At 45.0% G+C, this 24,406-nt stretch overlaps 1 protein-coding gene across 2 annotated transcripts in view; it reads right to left on the bottom strand.

Annotated features, from left to right (window-relative positions):
• The window catches only part of ME2 (malic enzyme 2), a 53,398-nt gene extending 30,047 nt beyond the window's left edge, over nucleotides 1-23,351 (bottom strand). The window contains exons 1-2 of one of the 2 annotated variants that reach the window (XM_081942541.1): nucleotides 23,155-23,351; nucleotides 564-685 (exon numbers count right to left, since the gene is read on the bottom strand). In XM_081942541.1, the coding sequence (XP_081798667.1) occupies nucleotides 564-671 (108 nt within the window). In that variant the 5' untranslated portion in view covers nucleotides 672-685; nucleotides 23,155-23,351. Of the gene's footprint in view, nucleotides 1-563; nucleotides 686-23,133 lie in introns of both variants that reach the window. The other variant, XM_081942540.1, reaches the window with a different exon arrangement.
• Nucleotides 23,352-24,406: the final 1,055 nt, after the last annotated feature.

The following is a 24,406-nucleotide window of genomic DNA, read 5'->3' as shown; positions in this document are numbered from 1 at the left end:
ATCTAAATCGTATGGCACAGGAGATTCCACCACCATCATCACTCTGTTCGCTTACCTTTGCAGGTATCCGTTTTTCACACTCTATGCAAGCTCACATTGCTACTGAACTTGCAGCACAGATAAGTGGATTTCACCCCAGCCCTACTCCCTATAGCTGCCATTCTTGGCCCTGAAGTTCATTCAACATTTTGCATCCTCTAATGCAGTGTTTCTCAACCTTGGTGACTTGAAGTCCTGTGGACTTCAACTCCCAGAATTCCCCAGCCAGCTATGCTGGCTGGGGGATTCTGGAAGTTGAAGTCCGCAGGTCTTCAAGTCGCCAAGGTTGAGAAACACTGCTCTAATGGGTCAGTTTCAGTGAAACAAATGCCCAATTGAGCTACCAAGCCAAGCCTGGATTTGGGGTAGAAAGGCACTTATTTTTCTCACCAAAAGAATCTCTTTCTCTCTTTTAATATCTGGCACTGCCTAATGTCCAAACACAAAACTTCCATCTTACTTTAAGCTTCACAGCCCTACTGTGAATTTTAAGACATGGCGCATGACACCCCCATGATATTTACCTTGTTTGTCCTGGGGTTAAGCATCAAAGGCTTGCCTTTTTCCCTCCTATGCATGCTGCGGTGTGCCAATGTGCAGGGGGAAACGGCTATTCTTAACCGGGAGAACATTATGTATAGTTTGCCTAGGAGAGAGGAAAAAGAAGAAAGGGAATAGCACTGTTCAAAAATGTAGAGACACAAGCAGATTTTCCAATTTTAGTTAAACAGGATATTGTATGGGGGTGGGGGAAGATTGTTTATAAATAAGACAAAGATTTTTTTTTTTGAGGGATGTAAATGATTCAGAGGGGAAAAAAATCAATGTTAAGAGTATTCTTTCCAATAGAAGCCTTTCGGGTGGGTTTGATACTGTTATGCTATGAAAAACCCTTCTGCCCTTTTGTTCTGCATTCTCTACAGCAGTCTTTCTCAACCATGGGAATTTTAAAGATACATGGACTTCAACTCCCAGAATTCCCCAGCCAGCAGGGGGAATTCTGGGAGTTGAAGTCCACAAGTCTTAAAAGTTGCCAAGTGTAGAGACTCTTGCTCCAAGCCAATGTTTCATTCTGCAATTTGAGTTTCATCTTCAGGATCCGGCCTGCTAAAGAGCAGTCAGGGTTGATCTCCTCTGGGGCTGACCGGTTTGATCGACCCCTTCATGGATTACTGCCTTGTCGTGGCGAAGGGGCTTGCATAGCTCAATGAAGCTATGAGCTATGCACGGCCACCCAAAATGGACAGAGCTCTGATAAAACTGATCCACTGGAGAGGGAAATAGCAACCCACTCCAGTATCTTTGCCATGAAAATCTGATAAAAGGGCATAATATAAATCAAGTAAGTACCGTATAATGTTATATGTTTGATGCTGTAAACAGAATTATATAAGGGTGTCCGGAAGTTGCTTTCTCACTCTGTATCAATTGGTCATTAGGAGGTTTCATGAGTCACTTTTCAGCATACTTTGGACCTTTCCAAGAAGGTGGCCTTGAAGAGTGTTGTACTGTACTCCCCAGGTAGAAATGGTGCCACAACTGACTGGGGCACAAGAGAGGTTGGCAACTGTGGCTAAATTTATCCCAAAGGTGATCCGTTTGGGAAGGTTACTGTGAAACCCAAGAAAAGGAAACTTGTTCCTTTACCCCAGGGGTGTCCAAACATGGGAACTTTAAGACTTGTGGACTTCAACTCCCAGAATTCCCCAGCCAGCATGGCTGGCTGGGGAATTCTGGGAGTTGAAGCCCACAAGTCTTAAAGTTCCCAAGTTTGGACTGTGAACACTTTTACTTTGCTAGGCACTATTTTACAGTAAGTGCTATAAATTACATGAAATACGCAACGTTGTTTTACTGCAAAGTGAAAGCAAAAGAAACAGCTGGCGAACATGAAGTTTGTAGCCAACCCTGGACACACAAGCTTCCCTGCTAGCAAGCTTTTTTAGTTCAATGGATGAAGAGGTAAAGAGGAGATCCCAAAACAGGATGCTCATACTTGGACTTAAACCCACAAAAAGAGATCCTTAAAGAAAGATCACAGATGCAAGCAACATCAAGACTCAACCTCTGCTCAGAGAGGCCTAAATTGTGAGATGGCTGGCAAATCCATTTAGGAAGGAGGGGGGGAGAAGACAGGGTAAGGGAGGGAGGGAAGGAGGGAGGGAAACTTTAACTTTAACTTTTATTTGATTTCTAAACCGCACCCTCTCCCAGAAGGGACTCGGGCGGTGTACAGTCATATTAAAAACACAATAAATATACATAAATATAAATATAAAATAGATATAGGTGTGACTGGAGGAGGTAACATATAATTTACTGTACAATAAGTTAAAGTTCAAATTTAAAATTTAAAATGCATAAAAACTACCCCTAAAAACTATCCCGGGATAAAATATTTGCCAGGAGGTATAAAATGGGACTATAAATGGGCCAGGCCAGCTGATTTGAACAGGTGGGTCTTGAGTTTCTGTCGGAAGGAGCGGAGGTCGGTAGTAGTTCTGATATCGAGGGGGAGGTCATTCCAGAGGGTTGGGCCCATCACAGAGAGGGCTCTACTCCTGGGCGCCGCCCGTTGGCATTGCTTAGTGGACGGCACCCGGAGGAGTCCCTCCCTGTGGGAGCGAATTGGTCGCAGGGATGTATGAGGTAGGATGCGATCCCGCAGGTAACTAGGTCCTGTGCCATGGAGCGCTTTGAAGATGATAATCAACACCTTGAAAGAAGAGAGAGAGAAGAGAAAGAAAGAAAGAGGGGGGAGTGGGCAGAGAGAAAAAGAAAGAAAGCTAGGGAGGGAGAGAGAGGAAGAGAAAAAGAGGAAGAGAAAGAAAGAAAAATACATAAAGAAAGAGAGAGATGGAAAGAGGGGGGGAGAATGAGAGAAAGAGAAGAAAGAGAGAGAGAGAAAGAGGGCGGGAGGGGGGAGAGAGAAAGAAAGAGGAGGGAGAAAGAGAAAGAGGAAGGAAGGAAGGAAGGAAGGAAGGAAGGAAGGAAGGAAGGAAGGAAGGAAGGAAGGAAGACCAAGCCTAAATCTGTTGCAAAAAGGCATCTCCTCCCACCCATGTTGCCCAATTCTGCTACCAACAATATTCAGATCCTTCCAGTTGTTAAGTAGAGATGCTAATTGTGTCTTCACTTAAGTGGCTCTCTCGGGCTAGAATGAGGAACAGAGCCCAACAAATCATCATCTTCGAAAAATGGCCGTCTCACGTTTTTTCTTGACATCTAACCGGGATAGGAGCTTCTCCCGCAACTCCCAGTCTTCAAGAGATGTTGTGTCCTCCTTGGCAGAGGCCAAGAGAGTCTACTGCCTTAAAACATCAATCACGTCTGGCCCAAAGCCACTGTCTGCAAAGGCCTTGGTGTGTTTTTTAGACAATACCTATAAATAGCAGCTGGGCGCCAACAGCAGGCAACAACTGTCCTAGCGCCTAAGGTCACTCCTGGCAAAGTTTTCCTAGGGCTGCTGGTTTGGTGTGTTTGTCCCCTGCTCTGAAACATCCTCTTTCCAAAGTCATCAGCAGACGTTCCCGTAGTTTAATTCCTGCTCTCTGACCATCCAGCTCCACCATCCCACTGGGGAGAGAGCCTCACAGCTAAGAGTATTCTCAAAAAACGTTCTTTCTCCGCAATATCAATGGTTTATCTCCTTCCTTCTCAAATATTGTCCAGTTCTACCGCCACTGTTTGGGGTCCTCTCCAGAGCAGGCCTGCAATCAGTTCAAACCCTGCTAACGAAAGCTCAGACACGCTGGGCAGGCCATGTTGCAAGGATGGACTATCGCAGTGATTGCGAACCTTTTTCCCCTCGGATGCCAAAAGCACGTGCCCACCCCATAATTGAATGCCCCCCCCCTATGCCGGAACCTCTGCGCATGTGTGCATGACACACATGCACTCGTGCATGCGCGCAGAGTTTTCTTGGAGCCTGGGGAGGGCGAAAACGGCCTCCCCTGTGTCGTCATCACACACACACCCCGCGGAGGCCAGTAACAGCCTGTTTTCCGACTTCCGGTGGGGCCGATAGGTCTGTTTTTCGCCCTCCCAGGCTCCAGAAGCGTGCCCATCTCCATTATCTAATGCTCCCCTGCGCTGTGCCCCCTGCGCATGCACGCATGACCCCCCCCACTTCTGGTGGGCCTGGTAGGTCCGTTTTTCACCCTCCTCAGGCTCTAGAGGCTTTCTAGGAGCCTGGGGAGGGCAAAAAACAGCCCAACACGCAAACTGGAAGTTCGGGAATGGAATTCCGGGTTCCCCGTTGTGTCGTTTTTCTCCTTCCGGAGGCTTCAGGAGGCTTCCTTGAAGCCTCAGGAGGGGGAAAAACAGCCTAAAATCAAGCCTGAAAATCAGCTGGTCAGCGCACACATGCGCATTGGAGATGACAGGGCAACGCCTCAAGTGCCTTCAGAAATGGCTCCGCGTGGCACCTGTGGCACACGTGCTGTAGGTTCACCACCATGGGACTATCGCATCCCCAAACAGGTCCTCTACAGTGAGCTGCCTCAAGGAAAGCAATCACAAAGGAAGCGATACCAAGACACATTGAAAGCCTCCTTCAAGTCCCTGGATATTGACATCACCTCCTGGGAAACCCTGTCACAAGATCGACCGACATGGCGCTCGCTGATCCACCAAGACATCTGCCAGACATCTGAGGACAGAAGGACAACCACGGCACAAGAGAAGTGAGCACTCCGCAAAGCCAGAGCTGCAAATGCTGTAACAATGGTGCCCACACAGGTCTGCCCAACTTGTGGCAGAACATTTCGTGCCCGCATAGGCCTTGCCAGCAACCTGCAGACACATTGTGGCCAGCCCACAACCTCTTAGATGTCAAGGTCCTCTTCGAACACGATGGACGAACATCAGTGGCTTATCCTTCCTTCTCAAATATTGTCCAGTTCTAGCACCATTGATTAGTCCCAATACTACCTTGGAACTATGCCAAAGTAGAAACCCAGAGAGCAACGTATCTGTCAAGGTTCCAAATAGCATCCAAAAGTAAATCAGAGTCCAAGGCAAAGTATTGCTCAAAGTTCCAATTTATTAAGAGAGCCCTGTTGGCACATCTGGGAAAACCCGAATCTGAAAGCTTCCCGGTTTTCCCCACCCAGTTGAAAGTTCAAGATCTTTCCCCCACACCCACAAGTCCATCCCATGGTCCAATCTTCCATTGCCATGCTGGCAGTTCCACCCATCCAGTTCTGGTCAGGTGCAAAGACAAAAGATGACCTTGGCTTTCTAGAAAGAATTTTGTTTTGGCTACATAGCATTTAACTGCGTACCATCCCCCCCTCCCATTTTCCCACAATAGAAGCGGCACAGTAGAATAATAGAAAGTGTGGCAGGCCAAAGATCCAAAATGAATATGGCTGCAGGCCTGACATTATAATTTGTCTAAATCTTTCTTTCTTTCTTTCTTTCTTTCTTTCTTTCTTCTTTCTTTCTTTCTTTCTTTCTTTCTCCCTCCCTCCCTCCCTCCCTCCCTCCCTCCCTCCTTCCTTCTTCCATGCATCTAAATTTACATCCTCCTGCAATAGGGAAATGTACCACTTTCCTTCATGAAACATCCAACAGCAGGTAGCAAGGAAATGATATAAAATACAGGTAGCCCTCAACTGAGGAGTATCGTTGAGCTCAAAATTTCCATTGCTAAGCCAGACAGTTAAGTGAATTTGCCCAGGGGTGGGAGATCCTACCGGTTTAACAACCGGTTCGCTCTGCGTGCGCGACATTTATAAGCTAAAGAGGAATAGGACAAGAAAATCCTGATGGTGACATTAGCTAGGCTGGTAACAACAAGCTCAGAAACTAAATTGAAACAAACCTGGGTTTGCCTATTAATCTTGATGGGTGCACCCCATTCTGGAGGGGGCTAGTAGATCAGGAGAAGATCCCACTTCCACCAGGTCTACACAATGGTCTTTTTATTCATTTTAATATTAATTTGAATGTTTTAACTTTTCATGTCCGAGGGGTAAATGTTTCCATTCTGTAAATGCTTCGTGCTGCTGTTCATGGTATTGTAAGTCACTTGATAAAGCTGTGGTGGCAAACCTATGGCGTGTGCCCTCTCAGCTCTGATTTGTGGCCTTGATTTTCGTCCAACACGCAAACCGGAAGTTTAGGAACAGACTTCCAGTTTACGCGTTGGGGCTGTTTTGCAGGGAATCCTCCTGAAGCCTCCAGAGGGAGAAAAATGGCCCAACGGGCAACCCGGAAGTCCATTCCTAAACTTCCGGTTTGCATGTTGGGCCGTTTTTCCCCTCCCCAGGCTCCTAGAAAGCCTCTGGAGCCTGGGGAGGGCAAAAAACGGACCTACCAGGCCCACCAGAAGTGGGGGGGTCCTGCGTGCATGCACAGGGTGTAGAGCACAGGGGGATATATATAATGGGGATGGGCACACGAGCGCATGCGACAGCACATGCATGCGTGCTTTTGGCACCCGAGGCTAAAAAGGTTTTCCATCACTGTGATAGAGAGATGAGTGGCATACAGGTTTAGTAGGTAAATGAAATAAATAAGTATAATTTTAATAAACTGTCACTCTAGCCTTCTGGTGGAGTTGGTTTTCTGCCCTGGTTGACTTGGTGGGGCTGACCTAGATGTTGGTATCCTATAAGTAAGGGTGGGGACCCATGGCCCCTATGATTTGTGGACTTCAACTCCCAGAATTCCTAAGCCAGCATGGACACAAGTCGAGGACTACCTGTACAGAGTCTCTCACCAGGAGTTCCAATAGGAGTGGAAGTTCAGCAACATCTGGAAAGCCACAAATTGCTTACTCAGACAGATTGAGATTAAGCTTAATATAGTTTAAACTTTAAAACATATTGAGAAAACTCATTTTACCTATGCCAACCAATAGGAACAACTCCAGCTGTTTTGCATCAGTGCCCTAAACCTCAGGAATCTCTCTTCTCCCAAAATGTTAACTGTGGTCCCTTGATCATCAAAGGTAGTGTAGTATTTTGCTTCCAACAAAAATAATGTGACTTTATTATATTCTTACAACAAAATAATCAGAAAGTCACTCTGTATAAATGCAGAGGTGCAATTTATAAGTTAAACAATTAAATTCTGAACAAGTTGCTCCATGATATCACATTCTTCCAGGGTTCAGGTTACTAATTAACTTTACAAAGGCTAAAATTCTAGATGCACTATTATGTTACCCTAATTATGAATTGGTATGCTGGGCTAAAATTATGCACTCTGGCTTTGAAATAAGATTCTGTTCCACATTATATAAAGCAAAGATATGATCATAAATTAAATCATCTCATTTGATGCCAGTAACTTAAAGGTCCTTTGGATTTTTTGACAACAACAAAGGAAGCTAACATGCCTATTGTTGTTGTTTCTTTTTAAAAAATCTTTTTGCAACCACAGTGCGGAGTTGACCGCTTAAACTTGTGTGTGGGTGGCAGAATCAATTTTGTCTCACATCTTTGAATTGTTGCCTAACTGTTACTTTCTGTAGGAACCAGACTAGCTCAGAAGGTCTTGTTGGCCAAGTTTATTTACTCACTGCTTAGCAACCCAACCAGTTGGAAACTGGGTATTAGAAACAAAAGCAGCTTTGCGTAGAATGATAAGGTATCATGATGAACTAGGTGGATGCAAGCAAAATCTTAGTGGCCTGCAGGAATTAATAGTTTTAGAGCAAATTAACAAGCAGCAGAGAAGACTGGAGCTGCAGAAGGAAACTGTTTTAAATCCACTTTGCAAATCGAGATGTTGTAGATCAGGGGTCCCCAAACTTGGCAACTTTAAGACTTGTGGACTTTAACTCCCAGAATTCTCCAGACCTCTGTTGTAGATGAATAAGGAGGATCATATGGGGTTTAAATTTTGTTCAAGACTGGTCAACACATTACAGTTAGATTGCTTCAGTTTGCTGAACCATGATCCATTTTAACCATGGCTCCTTGACTGTGTTGTGGTTTATTTGTAATTTGCTAAATAAACTAACCATGGTTGAAACACAAACTACATTGCAATTTAAAGGGACGCATCAACCCAGCCTGAAATATATAAGATGAATTCAATGCAGCTAATCCTCAGCTTATGACCGCAATTCAAAACAGAATTTCCATTGGTAAGGAAAATAATTATTAAGTGGCTCAGTCCTGATTTTATTACCTTTCCCCCCATGGTTATTAAATGAACCACTGCAGTTAAATTAAATCACACAGTCATTACGTTGGCCAGTTTCCCCATTGACTTCCTCTGTGGGAATTCTAGCTGGGGAGATCACAAATGGTGATCGCATGATCCAGGATCCTGCAAAAGTTGCAAATATATGCCAAGCACCCAAATTTTGATCATGTGACCATGGAGATGCTGTAATGGTCATTAACTGCGAGGACCAGTCACAAGTCATTTTCTCCAGTGTCGTCGTAACTTTGAAGAATTGCTAAACAAATGGTTGTAAGTCAAGGACTATTCTAGTGATGTGGCCCACCAGAGGAACGGCCAGTGAGGAGGTTGGGGAGGAACATGGGCCAATCCTGGAGTCTGGGAAAGGCTTGGATGAGGGCTCTGTGTCGGAGGCAGAGGTGGGGCCAGGGCCGTCTGACAGTTATCAGCTGCCTTCCGAGTCAGACATCAGTGAGGAAGACGAACAGCTGGAGTCTGTTGCCAGTGTGCGTATGTGCAGAGTTGCCAGACGAAGGGAACAGCTAAGGAAGACGGGTCGCCTTGGGAGTAAGGCCACAGGTGGACGGTGAGTGGCCCCTCCCAAAGGGAATAAAAGAGGAGCAAAAGGGGAGTGGAGTTTGCAGGAGGCAATGAGTTCATGCCTGCATTCTTGCCAAGTATTGCAGCGTCTGAAAGATATCGGCCTGGCCACTCTCCAAGCCTGATAAAGGTCGATAATTGTGAACTATCTTGAAAGACTGTGGGAGAGGAAAGACTTTGCTGGAGAAGAATTCACAGTCAATTAAATAAAAGGGGTTTATCGGAACAAGGATTCGGCTTTGTAATGCTGGAGAAGCCTAGGTCAGAACATCTAGAATCCCTTTGCTCTAGAACCTTCTCAACCTTCCCAATGCCACGACCCTTTAATACCGTTCCACATGTGGTGATGACCCCCAACCATAAAATAGGTGTCTCGGTTCCTAAGACCATCGAAAATATGTGTTTTCCGATGGTCTTAGGCGACCCCTGTGAAAAGGGTCATTCGACCCCCAAAGGGGCCCCGACCCACAGGTTGAGAACCACTGATCTAGAAGACACTGACACCGAAGCCATGATGCCTCCATTCTTACTAGGATGGAGATGAACACACTGTTCCTTCTTAGAATCTCTAGAGCACCAGGTGACAAACAATGAAAGTACAGGTAGTCCCTGATTTACAGCCATTTATTTAGTGACCGTTCAGAATTAACAACAGCACTGGAAAAAAAGGGGGCACAGCCATTTTTCACACCGATGACCATTGCAGCATCTCCACGGTCACGTGATCAAAATTTGGAGGCTTGGCGACTGTCATTTTATGGCGGTTGCAGTGTCCTGGGGTCTTTCCTGTGGCAGGAAAGGTCACAAAATGGGACAAAATTGAACTGTCTTGCTTAGCAATGGAAATGTTGGGCTCAACGGTGCTCTTGAATCCAAAATATGTTTTGTTTCATAGCTGGTTCCTTGTTTCATGATGGATGAGGGAGGTTTTCATGATGTAATTATTTTTGCATGCCTGTGTTGTCTATTTCCCTGTTCTCTTATGCGCCATGGTGAGTCTTGGCTGGAGACAGCCAAAAGCAACCGCTGTTAAGTATAGCAATAATATATTTACGTTACCCCCTGCAAAACCTCAGCTGTGCATCCCTGCAAATTCCCTAACAATTTGTAGTCTCTTTGGGTACAAGTTGAAAACAACCCTGAGTGTGGATTATAATGGGATGCATTAGTGGCTTTCAAGCAAAAAAAGAAGGAGACACACAAGGAAGCAATCCAATCAGGGGCAGGAGTCCACGGTTGCTTAACAGTCACAGAAGGAAACAGAGAAAGGACCCGCCCTAATAGATCAGGCAGTTAAAAGTGGCAGGCAGGAAGGGTGTACTTTCAACTTGCAAAATTCTGTTACTGTAGTCTTGCGATAAAGTAGAATAGTTCATTTACTCTTTCACCTGGGAGGGCTGACATCTATCTAATAATAATAATAATAATAAATTTGGATTTATTAGCCGCTCCCTTTCCAAGTAGGACTCGGGGCGGCGTACAATGGAGCATATAACATAAAAAATATATAACAACACCCAACGTACATACATACACAACACACATACATACACGGAGGAGGAAACAAATTACATCTATAGACAGTTAAAAATCTGCTTTAAAATACCCCAATTGTAAAAACCCAATAAAATTAATATTTAAGAACAATTTAAAAAACAGTTTGGAGGAATGGGAAAATTACGATTGCGATTGAGCCAGGCCGGATAATTGAAAGAGGTGGGTCTTCAGCTGTACACGGAAGGAGCGGAGATCGGAAGTAATCCTGATGTCACGGGGGAGGTCATTCCATAGGGCTGGGCCCATCACAGAGAAGGCTCTGCTCCTGGGTGTCGCCCCCCGGCACTGTTTGGCGGACGGCACCCGGAGAAGTCCCTCTCTGTGTGAGCGAATTGGTCGTAGGGATGTGTGGGGCAGGATGCGATCCTGCATATAACTAGGCCCTGTGCCATGGAGCGCTTTAAAGATCATAATCAAAACCTTGAAACGCACTCGGTAGACCACAGGCAGCCAGTGCAGCTCGCGCAGGAGAGGTGTTACAGGGGAGTATCTAGTCCTCCCCATAATCACCCGCGCGGCCGCGTTCTGGACCAACTGTAGTCTCCGAGTGCATCTCAAGGGAAGCCCCATGTAGAGAGCATTGCAGTAATCCAGGCGAGACGTCACTAGCGCATGAGTGACTGTGCGTAGGGCATCCCGGTCCAATAAGGGGCGCAATTGGCGCATCAGGCGGACCTGATGGAACGCCCCCCTTGCCACGGCTGTTACATGGTTATCCATGGACAGCCGGGTATCCAGGAGGACGCCCAAATTGCGCACCTGTTCCATGGGGGCTAGTTGAACGCCCCCGATGGCCAGAGATGGAAGCACCTGGTTGAACCGGGAGGCCGGAAGCCACAGCCACTCCGTCTTGGAAGGGTTGAGTTTTAGTCGGTTGCCATCCATCCAGACCCGTACGGCCTCCAGACACCGGGACATCATTTCGACGGCCTCATTGGGGTGGTTCGGAGTGGAAATGTATAGCTGAGTATCATCAGCATACAGATGATATCCCACTCCAAAACCACGGATGATCTCGCCCAGCGGTTTCATATATGTGTTGAACAGGAGAGGCGAGAGCACCGATCCCTGTGGCACTCCACATGTGAGTGGCCTCCGGGTCGAACTCTGCTCCCCTGTCAACACACGTTGCGTCCGACCAGAGAGGTAGGAGCCAAACCACCGTAAAACGGTGCCTCTGACTCCCAGCCCCTCTAGCCGGTGCAACAGGATACCATGGTCGATGGTATCGAACGCCGCCGAGAGATCTAATAGGACCAGGATAAGTGGGTAGGCAGGCAGGCAGGCAGGTAGATAGGTAAGTAGGCAGGCAGGCAGGCAGGCAGATAGACGGGAAAGCAGGCAGATAGGCAGGGAGGGAGGCAGGTAGATAGATAAGTAAGTAGGTAGGTAGGCAGGAAGACAGATAGACAGATAGGTAAGCAGGTAGATAGATAGTAGGTAGTTATGCACGCAGGCAGATAGACAGGTAGGGAGGCAGGCAGATAGACAAGGAGGGAGGGAGGCAGCTAGATAGATAGGTAAGTAGGGAGGCAGGCAAATAGACAGATAGGGAGGCAGGCATGTAGATAGATAGGTAAGTAGGTAAGTAGGCAGGCAGGAAGGAAGGCAGATAGAAGGTAGGTAGGCAGGCAGGTAGACAGGTAAGTAGGTAGGTATGCAGGCAGATCGGCAGGGAGGGAGGGAGGCAAATAGACATGTAGGTGAGCAGGCAGGCAGATAGGCAGGCAGGCAGATAGAGATGTAGGTGGGCAGGCAGGTAGATAGATAAGTCGGCAGGCAGGCAGGCAGGAAGGCAGATAGACAGGTAGATAGATATGTAGGCAGGCAGATAGGTAAGACAGGCAGGCAGGTAGGTAGGTAAAGCAGGAAGGTAGTTAGTTAGTTAGGTAACTAAGAAGGTATGTAGGCAGGCAGGCAGACAGACAGAATCCTCCACATTTAGGCTCGTGCAAGAAACAATCGTCCCAATTCTGCTTCAAAATATGGGTTCCTCTTTCGAGAGAGAAGACATTGGCTTAGAGTGCATACTAAGGGAAGTGGGGTTAATGAGGAAGAAAAACTGCAAGGGAAAGAAGAAACAGCAGAGTTGGGGCCCAACCCAAAACATTCAACAGTGTGCACGCCTAAGCCTAGCCTAAATGAGCTTTCTCCAGCCTCACAGCCAGTTGTAGTTCCAGCACAGCTGAGGAACACTGGGTTAAGGAAATTAAAAGCAGTCAGGTTCCATCCAATTGCATAACAAGTCAACATGTAGGCTCTAATCTTGCTTAGAATGGGAAGAAAAGAAGGGAAGATGCTAGCTATAAGCACCAAGGACATTGTCCCCTAGCTGCTCAGGAGGGTGCCTCGTGCAGAAATGACTAGGATGGGTAGGACCTACAATGCGAACCAGGATAGAGTTAAGTTAGGTACCACTCTATAAAGCCTTAGTAAGACCACACCCAGAATACTGCATCCAGTTTTGGTCACCACACTATGAAAAAGATATTGAGACTCTAGAAAAAGTGCAGAGAAGAGCAACCAGGATGATTAGGGGACTGGAGGCTAAAACATACACTGAATGGTTGCAGGAACTGGGCATGGCTAGTCTAGTGAAGAGAAGGAAGGACCAGGGGAGACAGGATAGCACTCTTCCAATATTTGAGGGGCTGCCACGGAGAGGAGGGGGGTCCACCTACTTTCCAAAGCACTTGAAGGCCAGACAAGGAATAATGGATGGAAACTGACCAAGGAGAGATTCAACCTAGAAATAAGGAGGAACTTTCTGACAGTGAGAACAATCCACCAATGGAAGAGAAGTTGCCTTCGGAAGTTGTGGGGGCTTCATCACTTGAGACTTTCAAGAAGAGACTGGACTGCCATCTGTCAGAAATGATGTAGGGTCACCTGTTTGAGCGGGGGGTTGGACTAAATGGCCTATAAGGTACCTTCCAACTCTGTTAATCTGTTAAATCTGTTAGGTGTCCAGGAATGGAGCCGAAAACGGACTTTATTCCCAAGAACTAAAATATCATAGAGTTGGAAGTGTCTATGGAGACTCTCAGTCATCCAGATCATGGCTGTCCCAAAGGGGCTTCTTCAAAAGACAATTGACTGTCTTTGTTTTTGCTTGAAAATGTTTCGCTTCTCATCCAAGAAGCTGGAGAGGTTTCTTGGATGAGAGTGAAACGAAAAGAAGGCTTGGAGGTGGGGGCAGGGTGAGACATGATAGCAATGTTCCAATATCTCAAGGGCTGCCACAAAGAAGAGGGAGTCAAGCTACTGTATTTTTTGGAGTATAAGACGCACCTTTTCCCCCCCACAAAGGGTGAAAATCTGGGTGCGTCTTATACACTGAATAAGCATTTTTGGCCTCCCGAAAACCCACCCCCTTCACAAAAATGGACGTGCAGGGGGTTTGGGAGTGCTCCTGGGGAGGGCAAAAAACAAGCAAAAAACGGGCCATTTTTTGCTCATTTTGGGGGGGGGGCAGCCCTCAGGAGCACTTTTCAGGCCTCTCAAACTCTCTGCATGCCCCGTTTTTCACAAAAAACAAGGTGTGCAGAGGGTTTGGGAGGTCTGCAGAGTGCAAAAACTTTTTTTTTAAATGTACCTCTTCAAATTCTTGGTGTGTCTTATACTCCGGTGCATCTCATACGCCGAAAAATATGGTATTCTCCAAAGCACCTGAAGGTAGGACAAGAAGCAAAGCGCGCGCCCAGCAAACCAGCAGCAACGCCGGTAGCAACCCACCCCTGATCAGAATGGGAGATCTGGCAATACCTACAATGGAGGAATGGTTGGTGGAGAAGACAGGAGTTGTTTGATTAGAGAAAAGATAGTAGCTATGCTTATTGCTGCCTGAAAATCCTTATACATTTTTCCATAAAACTGGAAAAACGGGGGGGGGGGGGAATTATACATTAAATAATCTATAATTGTACTTATAACTGCTTAAGGAAGATGGAAGTTATTTCTTTATGCCTTTTTTTTGTACTACACCTTTTCTTTTTGCTTTCCCCCATTTTTTTCTCTTTTTCTTTTCTTTTAGTTTGCATTCATTTCTACTTTTGTTCTCAAAACTTTCAATCAAATTATTATTTTTTTATAAAAAGGAATAGGAATGGTTCATCGGCCAAAGTCCTCTTCTTTCTATCTCTGTCTTGAAACCCTCTTAAGATAAAATCAAACATGAGCTGTCTGGCGGGCACTTGCGGGTAAATTCTCTCCCTTTTTGGAGAGGTTTTGAAGAACGAGTCCCCTCGCAGCCACTTCATTCTGCCACAATCGGCTCCATTGTTTGTGGAGTTTACCATTTCTTCTTCCGAAAGTGCGAAGATGTAGTTTAAAGAATGTACAGATCAAAAGTATGGAGAGGTACTTGGCACACAGATGCCTTACTCTCTGGAAAAAAATACTGTGGAGGTAAGATACCCCTAACACCTTTCGGGGGTGCTGGGGGTGATGTTAAGATACAGCCTGTTGTGCCTTAAAATGGCTTCTACTGCAGTGGAGTCGCCACAGTAATGGCTTCACAGTACTCCACAAGGGGGCTCCCTCTGGTAAGGGGGAAAATCCAACATTAGAAATTACATTCAGTCCGAACATTTTCAACAAGGCCTTGATTATTCTAAATGCCTGTAAATACTATAAATTATTTTGATTTACACTATGCGTACAATTCATTCCTTTTCCTGTCTAATACAGGATTGCTGTACAGTATTAGTGGGCAATGCCGGATTATCAGATAGTCAAGAGATAAAAATTGACTATTCATTGTTAGATTTATAAATGTAGCCTGTTAAAGCCATGTAGAAATTCCCAAAAATGGGAGAAAGAAAATTTGGAGCAAAGATGAAGAATATTAGGAGCAAAGAAAAGGAATATAGGATCCATTTGATCAGGATTAAACGAAAACCACTTTCATGAACTCTTTTTGCAGATAGTGGACAGGAATGTTAGATGACTTTTTGAATTTGTAAACAGACAAGTGTTGTTATAAGAAGTGATATCTGTAATTTAATATAAAAGAAGATAGAGAATTATTAAACTTGCTTGTACAGTATTTCTCGTAAAGAAGGTCCGAAGTCACTTCTTTAAATTCGATTGGATAACCATTTGCCTGAAATAGTATAGGGTTTCCTGTCTAAGCAGGGGGTTGGACTAGAAGACCTCCAAGGTCCCTTCCAACTCTGTTATTCTGTTCTATTCTATTCTAAATATTCTTTTCACAGCTTCTTTTGTGCAATGTTCAACATCAAACTTTAGTGATCATGGTCTAGATAACAGATTTCCTAGTATTTCACCAGCAACTGCGGCTGACCTCTTCAAGTGCTGAAGGTCACTAAACTCTGAAGCCCAAAACTGCCCAACAAAATTCCATATTGTTGGCTTCATTGTCTTCTGATGTTTTCCCTTTGTTTTTTTAGTTTACAAACCAGGTTATGATCCTGGGATGATGGTTTAATGAAATGCAACTCGGATTGGCTTTCCAAAATCAGCTGAAACTGGCTGGATCTGGCCACATAGCTAACCCCCCAAAAAACAACTTCCTTTCTATTACGCTAGAGGTCAGTGATAGTTAACCTTTTTGTCGTCGCGTGCCAAAAGCATGCTTCCGCATGTGAACCCCCCCCCCACAAACCCCCCCCCCACACACACATACAGGTTAAGTGCCTCCCTGCAGCCTCCTGGAACCAAAAATGGGCTACGGGGGGCAATCTCACACACCCCCGTCCTCCCCTGCCCCATACATGCGTCTTTGTGACCCCCCCATACATGTGCGTGCATCTCCCGCATGTACTCCGCCCCCATGCATGCGTAGCAGCAACCCGAAAATCAGTGAGGCGTGTGTGCATGCGCGGTGGAGTTACGCTGGGGCGACGGCTCACATGCCCGCAGAGAGGCCATAGGTTCACCATAACGAGTGTAGGTAGTCCACAACCAATTGGGATCAAATTTCCATTTGTGAGTCCTTACGTTGTAAGTGATGGCACCCCCATGACCAGATCCAATTTTATAACCGGGGGGGGCGAGGGGGGGCAGCTGTTAAGCAAACCACTGTGGTTGCTAAGCCATTGTGGGTCTTCATTGTGGATCAATTCTTCGGAATGAGAATTTTTGCCCAGAAACCAACCATACAAAAAGGGCCAATTGCCAGCGTGTGATTGCAATGGTGTTGCAACTCGTCATAAGTCAAGATTCAGCCTATAATTTTTGGTACAATAGAAAACATCTCTCTTTAAAACCTGTGGCAAGAATGATAGCTAGTTTTTTATGAGAAAAACAATTCCTTATCAAGAAGGCAGCCAGCCAATTCAAACTCATCAGGAGCACTATATAAAGATATTTATCTAGAAGCAAATATTTCCCACCTGTAAGTTGCATCATGTAGTAGCTGCATCTGAGTCTTCTACAAAATTACTAAAACTGGGTCTTTCTAAATCCATTCTTGTTCTTGCATGCATAGAATTCAGCATACAATTCCTGCAGCTCGTGAAATATGATTTGTTGGTATTCTGCCTTTACAGGTAGTCCTCGACTTCAAACAGTTCTTTGAGTGGCCATTCAAAGTTACAACAGACCCGAAAAGAGTGACTTAGGACCATTTTTCAGAGTTATGAGTTTTGCAGCATCCCATGATCATGTGATCAGAATTCAAATGCCTGGCAACAAACTGTTTCACACTTATGACCGTTGCAGCATCCCGGGGTCACGTTTGCAACCTTCTGGCAAGTAAAGTCAATGGGGATGCAAAATTCACTTTACAACTGTGTAACGAATTAAACAACCGCAGTGATTCACTTAACACCGGTGGCAAGAAAAGTCGTAAAATGGGCCAAAGCTCACTGAACGAATTTCTCACTTAGCAACATACATTTTGGGCTCAACTGTGGTCCTAAGTCGAGGACTATCTGTTATTATTTTTACAAATAACTCAAGCTAGTGGACATGTCCCACACACCTTTCTCCTCCTATTTTCCCCACAATAACAACCTTGTGAGTTGGGCTGAGAGAGAGAGTGACTGACCCAAACATCACCCATCTGGCTTTCATGGCTAAGGCAAAATTTGAACTCACAGCCTCTTGCTCTCTGGCCTGCTGCCTTAACCACGAGACCAAACTAAACAAGATTTCTTAGTCGGAGAAGGTGTAACAAAGTCCTGATTTTTATTTTTATTTTTTGGAATTGCAGCTGGCTATCTAGATAAAAATGTCACGTCTATACAACAACCCACAAAAGCAGATCGGTTTTGATAAAACGTGTTAGTTGGAAAAGCTACTCCTGGTTTGTTTTGTAATTGCCGGTGACTAAGTAGGATAAAAAAAATAGCACAAATTACAAGGAACGTCCACATAGTAAAAGCAGAAATTCACAGCAAATCACTCACTCGGAAAAATGCTGCAAAATTCACAAGGTATCCTCCGCCTCAGGAGTCAAACCAACAGGTAAAATGTTTAGCTTGTCCAACTCCTTGAAAGCCCAAGAGAAGAAAGACAGTTTTTACACGCTGAATGTGTGTGTACAAAATACAGGTAGTCCTCAACTTACAACAATTCATTTAGTGACTGCTCAAAGTTACAACAGAACTGACAAAAGTTAAGTTAAAGGCTTAGGCTCATGTTTTCACACTTATGACCGTTGCAGCATCCCTATCATCACGTAATCAAAATTCAGATGCTTGGCAATTGGTTCCTATTTACGACGGTTGTGGTTTCCTGGAGTCATGTCGTCATCTTTTGCAACCTTCTGACAAGCAAAATCCATGAGGAAGCCAGATTCGCTTAACAACTGTTAAGTAAACTGTTACTTAACAGCTTCAGCGATTGATTCACTTAATGACTGTAGCAAGAAAGGTGGGTCAAAATTTGCTTAGCAACCATCTTGCTTAGCAATAGTAATCTGGGGCTCAATTCTGGTCATAAGTCGAGGACTACTTGTAAAACAAAACCGATCACCTTTGAGAAGAGAATTCGTCTGTCATACTCTGAGCTTTGGTCTACAATGGGGACCCACACAATCAAAGGTTCCCTCTAGAAATCATTCCTCACAGAGACAACCGTGAAAAATTTGACTCTTTCTCTGAGGAAACAGGCCCATCAACCCTCCCTGCATGCAGAAAATTAGCCCCTCGGGGGAAAACTAGATGATTTTTCCAGACCAGATTACATTTCTATCCAAAAGTTGTTTTTTTTTTAATTTTCGGGTTACGGTAGTCATGATTGAGATCGTAACCACAGTTGAAAGCCTAAATTGAGGCAGAATTTTGGGAGGAATGACTTCACATTTTTTTGGAAAGCAGCCTGAGGCGCAGAAAAAAATCCCCTCTTTTTTTAAAAATTAAAGTAACTGGACTTTCATAAACTGGAGAAGAAACAGACACCAGCTATCGTGGCTCACCCCTCACGCAGAGAGAAAAAACAGGCTGCACTTTATTAAATGGACAATTTCCCAAGCAGGTATCTGTCAGCACTTTATGGCTCATTTCAAAAGATACACAGAGCTTATTTCTGGATATTTAGATATGAGCCAAACAGCAATTCCTTCTGTAATTTACTTCTAAAAGAAAGCAGACAAGGGTGCTTAATGCAGGCACCGGAATTCAAGACTAAGAACCCCATCAGAAATACATAATATATTGCAGTGATGGCAAACCTATGGCACGCGTGCCACAGGTGGCACACGGAGCCATTTGTCAGGGCATGCGAGGCGCTGCCCTGTGAGCTGGCCAGCTGAGTTCACCCTTTTTTAAAGCCATTTTTCGCCCTCCCCAGGCTCCAGAGGCTTTATAGGAGCCTGGGGAGGGCGAAAAGAGCCTCCCCCGCCCCCCTGGATGCTCGGAGGGTCGTTTTGAGCACTCCGAAGGCGTCAGGGAAGCCTCCGGATGGTCCCTGAAGCCTTCGGAGTGCTCAAAACAACCCTCCGAGCAAACCAGAAGTCACCTCCTGTTTTCTCGAAAGATCGTTTTGAGCACTCCGAAGGCTTCCGGGACCATCCGGAGGCTTCCCTGACGCCTCCGGAGGGCGTCCGGGGGTGGGGGAGGCTGTTTTTGCCCTCCCCAGGCTATAAAGCCTCTGGAGCCTGGGGAAGGTGAAAAAAGCATCTAAAAATGGGGGGGGCAAGGCCTTAAGTTTCAGGACAGGTCGTATTTTCGGGGAAACACGGTACTTTTTAACCATTGCACCACCATAGCGGCACGAATAACCTATAAAAGTAATGGTTAACCTTTTTGTCGTTGTATGCCTAAAGCACTGCGCTTGCCCACACCCATAGCGCAATGTGTAGGCAACCCCCACTCATGCCCCACCCCCTTGCACATGCACGCCACTCCCCCCGCAGCCCGTTTTGGGCTTAGCAGGCCTCCCTGAAGCCTCCTGGGATCAAAAATGGAGTGCTGGGGGATTGCCGCACTCCCCCTCATCCACTACGCATGCATGCACGTCTCCCGCATGCGCCCCCCCCCCACGCTGGCCGTTGGGAGGTGTGCGTTCATGCGCAGTGGTGTTGAGCTGGGGCGCTGGCTTGCATGCCTTCAGGGAGGGTTCTGTGTTCCACCTGTGGCACGTGTACCATAGATTCGTCATCACGGACCTATACCTATAAACCTACCCCAATTTGATTTAATAATTTACTACAGCAAGTGGGGGAACGCATCTGAAACATGAACCCTCTTTCACGCTGCCCCTGTAATCCTGAAGAATCAAGGCTTATTTTGTGCAAAGAGAGCCTTACCCGTGAAGGCTGTCACTTTTCATCTGGTATTCTCTGCAAATTGTAGATGTGACTACACAACAAATAACAAGGTTTTCCTTTCATCCCCTTTCCTGCCACAATTGCTTTTCTACCAGTAAGAGAATCCTTTTCAAATGAGGGTTAAAGAAAAACAAATAAATTGAAAATAAAAATAGGAGGCTGAATATCTCACAACAGTGCAGTCCTATCATATTTCTTTCCGAGGACTACGCTGAGAGATGGATGATGAATCAATATAGCAGCTATGCAATAAGCTTGATTGTTTTCACCGCATGGAATTCTCCGTGCCAAAAACAAGCCAACCAACTTCTGGGCTTTAAAGGATCTCTGTCCTTACCAGATTGCAAGAGGACCAGTCCATAGATAGCTCAAGCAAATAAGCCAAGCAACACGAAGGAAGAACCTCGACATCCTCAGTCAAATTACAGAAATAGCAGCCTACCAACTCATATGGGAAGACATTCCTTTTGAGCTATAGAAAACAACTGCAATATAGAGAGCGAAAGCAAAAGCTTTATCTGCAGAAGATCAGGTTCAAAATAAATCTCTACTAAAAAGATAAGACCACAGATGACTTGACAGATGTTGAACCAAAGATTCAGCGCCACTCAGGATTGTTAATACGGGGCTAAAGGAATCAATATGGAGCTACCCACAAAAGTCAGGAGCACAACCATGCTAAGGCAGTATAGGTGGTCCTCATCTCACAACCATCCATTTAGTGACTGTTCAAAGTTGCAACGGTATTGGAAAAAAAGGGAGATTCATCCCAATGGCCACATGAACAAAAGTGGGGCACTGGATAACTGGAATGTATTTATGACAGTTGAATGTCACTTTTTGCAATCTTCTGACAAGCAAAGTCAATTGGGAAGCCAGATTCGTTTACCAAGCGTATTACTAACAACTGTGGCAAGAAAGATCGTAAAATGGGGCAAAACAACTGTCTTGCTTAGTAATAGAAAATTGAAGAAACACTAATAATATTCTGTGGGGTATAATGGAGAATTATATCCTAGAATTCTGCAAGCATTTAAAAAAATATTAAACATTTTTCAAAGTTATTTTTATGCAGAGCTCATACTTTCATGGCACGTTAAGCAAATGTCATTCCCTATCGTTTTCTTAAAAACAAAATTCCCTTTTCTTTCTCTTTCCTTCCTTCCATTAAAAGGTAAAGGTTCCCCTCGCACATATGTGCTAGTCGTTCCTGACTCTAGGGGGCGGTGCTCATCTCCGAAGAACCAGCGCTGTCCGAAGACATCTCTGTGGTCATGTGACCGGCAGGACTAAATGCTGCAGGCACACAGAACGCTGTTACCTTCCCACCAAAGGTGGTCCCTATTTTTTCTACTTGCATTTTTAACATGCTTTCAAACTGCTAGGTTGGCAGAAGCTGGGACAAGTAATGGGAACTTACTCCATTATGCGGCGCTAGGGACTCGAACCACCAAACTTACAGTCTTTCCATTACACAATAGCAAATAATAAGACCATGAAGTCTTGATTTTACAAACATTCTTAAAATGACTATACTTGGAAAGAAAATCTATGACAGTGTCTAGCACAGCATAATCACAGAGAATGTTTCCAAGTTTGAAATCTGCATTTCCTGGCACTTAAAACGGAAATAAGGGTTCACTTTGGGATAAACGATGGAACACGAAACTGCCAAACAGCCTGTGCTATCCAGCAAGAACAAGCAAAGCCCCTCCTAGCAACAGGATTTTTGTTTCGTTTCAAGAGTAATTGCCATCAACTTTACATGGCATTTCAGATTTCTTAAACTAAATGAAACTCAAATAAAATCTGTTTATTGATAGACAGGGAGGCTTTCTCAAATGCCCTCTCACTTGTCTGAATCAAAGAGAGTTGTCTCTTTTTCCTAAACAAATATTTAATAGGACTTGCCAAGCTGAGAAAGTGTATTAAATTATCACTAAGTGGCCTCCAAGAATGCAATTTATCCGCCTCATGGCATTTTCCCTTGGTTTTTAAAGTAGAGTGCAAAATGCCATGATGAACAAGTCTTCCCCAATAGAAAATGAGTTAGCATCTAATCTAATCCTAGCAGTACTTATAATTAGCATCAATTATTCGGTAGAAACTCTTATTTGAACTGCATTTGGCATTTCATAAACATCCATGTACTTTTTCTTGGCAACAATACACCAGTGGTTTTCTAGTTTGGATTTCCGGGTGGTCTCCTCTCCAGGATCTAAACAGATCCAGCAGAGCCAGTTTGATCTATTGGTTAAGGCCCCAGATTAGAAACCAGGAGACAGTGAATTCTAGTCTCATTTTAGGCATAAAAGCCAGCTGGGTGGCTTTGGGCCAGTCATTTTTTCTCAGCCCAACACACCTCACAGTGTTGTTGTTGTTGTTGTTATGATTGGGGGGGGGGAAACAGGTGGAGGAAGGAGGTATCTTTGCACCTCGAGTTATTTATAGTCATATAGGCAGTAAAAAACACAATAGATTTTGAACATAAACATAGATTTAAACTTAGATTTTTGAAATGAGCTTCCTACAAACAGACTCCCGGGGAAGATAAAAAACATTTTTGAGCACTGATGGTTCTAGCAACCTCCCCCAATCTTAACACCTGCCACCTGTGTAGGACCACAATTCCCATCACTAGAGTCGCCAGCACCAAAGGCAGGCAGGCTGAAACGATAGGAGTTGTAGTCCCATGCACAGGGAAAGGCTGACTTGGAGAGCCAACCTGCTTTTATTTCTGAGCCAGGATTATTTAGAAAAGAGAAACCAAACTGCCACCGACCCAAATGCCATTTTTAAGCCTCCTGAAGGACAAGTCTTTACTAATTCCAGCCTGGGGGTTGGATATAACGGCCTGTCCTCCAGCAGCCTAAAAATCAAAAATTTAACTGACACCCCCCCCCCCCAAACTGATGCTGGGAGAACGATAAACGACGGGCCTCCGGGAAAAAAGAAGTTCCGAAAGGGAAGTTAAATCAGGATGAAAATGCGTGCCTAAAACCAATTCAAAAAGCCATGGCAAAGATAAGACCGCTGATTGTAGACCTACAAATAATTACCGCGCGGTGAGTTAGCAGCACCTCCTCATCCAGTTCTTTGTTCTAGCGATGGGCTTTTGCCAGGCTGTTTCCAACCTACAACCTGCTGACACCCTCCGGCCTCCACGCCCCAGCGCCGAATGAACCGCCCGAGGCCGGGGCAGGGAGGGACACCTCAAGAGGTGGGCCTCTCCCACCTGAGTGACAAAGCGGTTAGCCAACGGGCCGCGTCGGCGAGCTGTCGCCTTCCTCCAATCCCCGCCGGCTTCGTCTCTCCGCTCAATTCTCGGAGATCTGAGAAGAGGCCGGGCGGCAAAAAGAATTTGAATATGCTAAGCAGGGTTGTCGAAATAGCCAATCCACGGGCGGTTACTTCTGGATAGGACCAGCAAAGGAAGCGGGCGGAAAGGAGGCGTCTGATTGGGGGAGACAGAGATGCCGGGATGTAAAGATGTGAGAAGGATGAATGGGGTCCTCCTGGAGATGAAAGTGAAAGCAGCTTGGCACGTGCTCTACACCGTAGACGCCAGTTGCGTTCGAATCCATTTGAACTGTAAATCTCGCTTTAGGGGTTGCAACGTGCCGCTTAAGAGTTCGGGCAACACATTTTTCTCCCGGGATGTTGCGTCACTGCAGGACGTTTAGAATGGGCTGGATTGGAGGGGAGAACAGAACAGAACAGAGAATAGAATAGAATAGAATAGAATAGAACAGGACAGAACATAGAAGAGAATAAAACACAACAGAATGAAGAATAGAATAGAACAGCAGAATAGAATGGAGAATAGCATAGCATAGAATAGAATAGAATAGTAGAATAGAATAGAATAATAGAATAGAATAGGAATAGAACAGAACGGAGAATAGAACAGCAGAATAGAATGGAGAATAGCATAACATAGCATAGAATAGGGAAAGAATAGACTAGGAATAGAACAGAATGGAGAATAGAGTTGAATAGAGAAAGAATAGAACAGAATGAAGAATAGAATAGAACAGCAGAATAGAATGGAGAATAGCATAGAATAGAATAGGGAAAGAATAGAATAGGAACAGAACAGAACGGAGAATAGAACAGCAGAATAGAATGGAGAATAGCATAGAATAGAATAGGGAAAGAATAGAATAGGAACAGAACAGAACGGAGAATAGAACAGCAGAATAGAATGGAGAATAGCATAGAATAGAATAGGGAAAGAATAGAATAGGAACAGAACAGAACGGAGAATAGAACAGCAGAATAGAATGGAGAATAGCATAGAATAGAATAGGGAAAGAATAGAATAGGAACAGA

This window comes from Natrix helvetica, assembly GCF_964273705.1.
Source record: "Natrix helvetica genome assembly, chromosome: 2".
NCBI classification, from domain to species: domain Eukaryota; kingdom Metazoa; phylum Chordata; class Lepidosauria; order Squamata; family Natricidae; genus Natrix; species Natrix helvetica.
The sequence above is the reverse complement of the archived record's forward strand: the minus strand, read 5'-3'. Positions and strand labels throughout refer to the sequence as shown.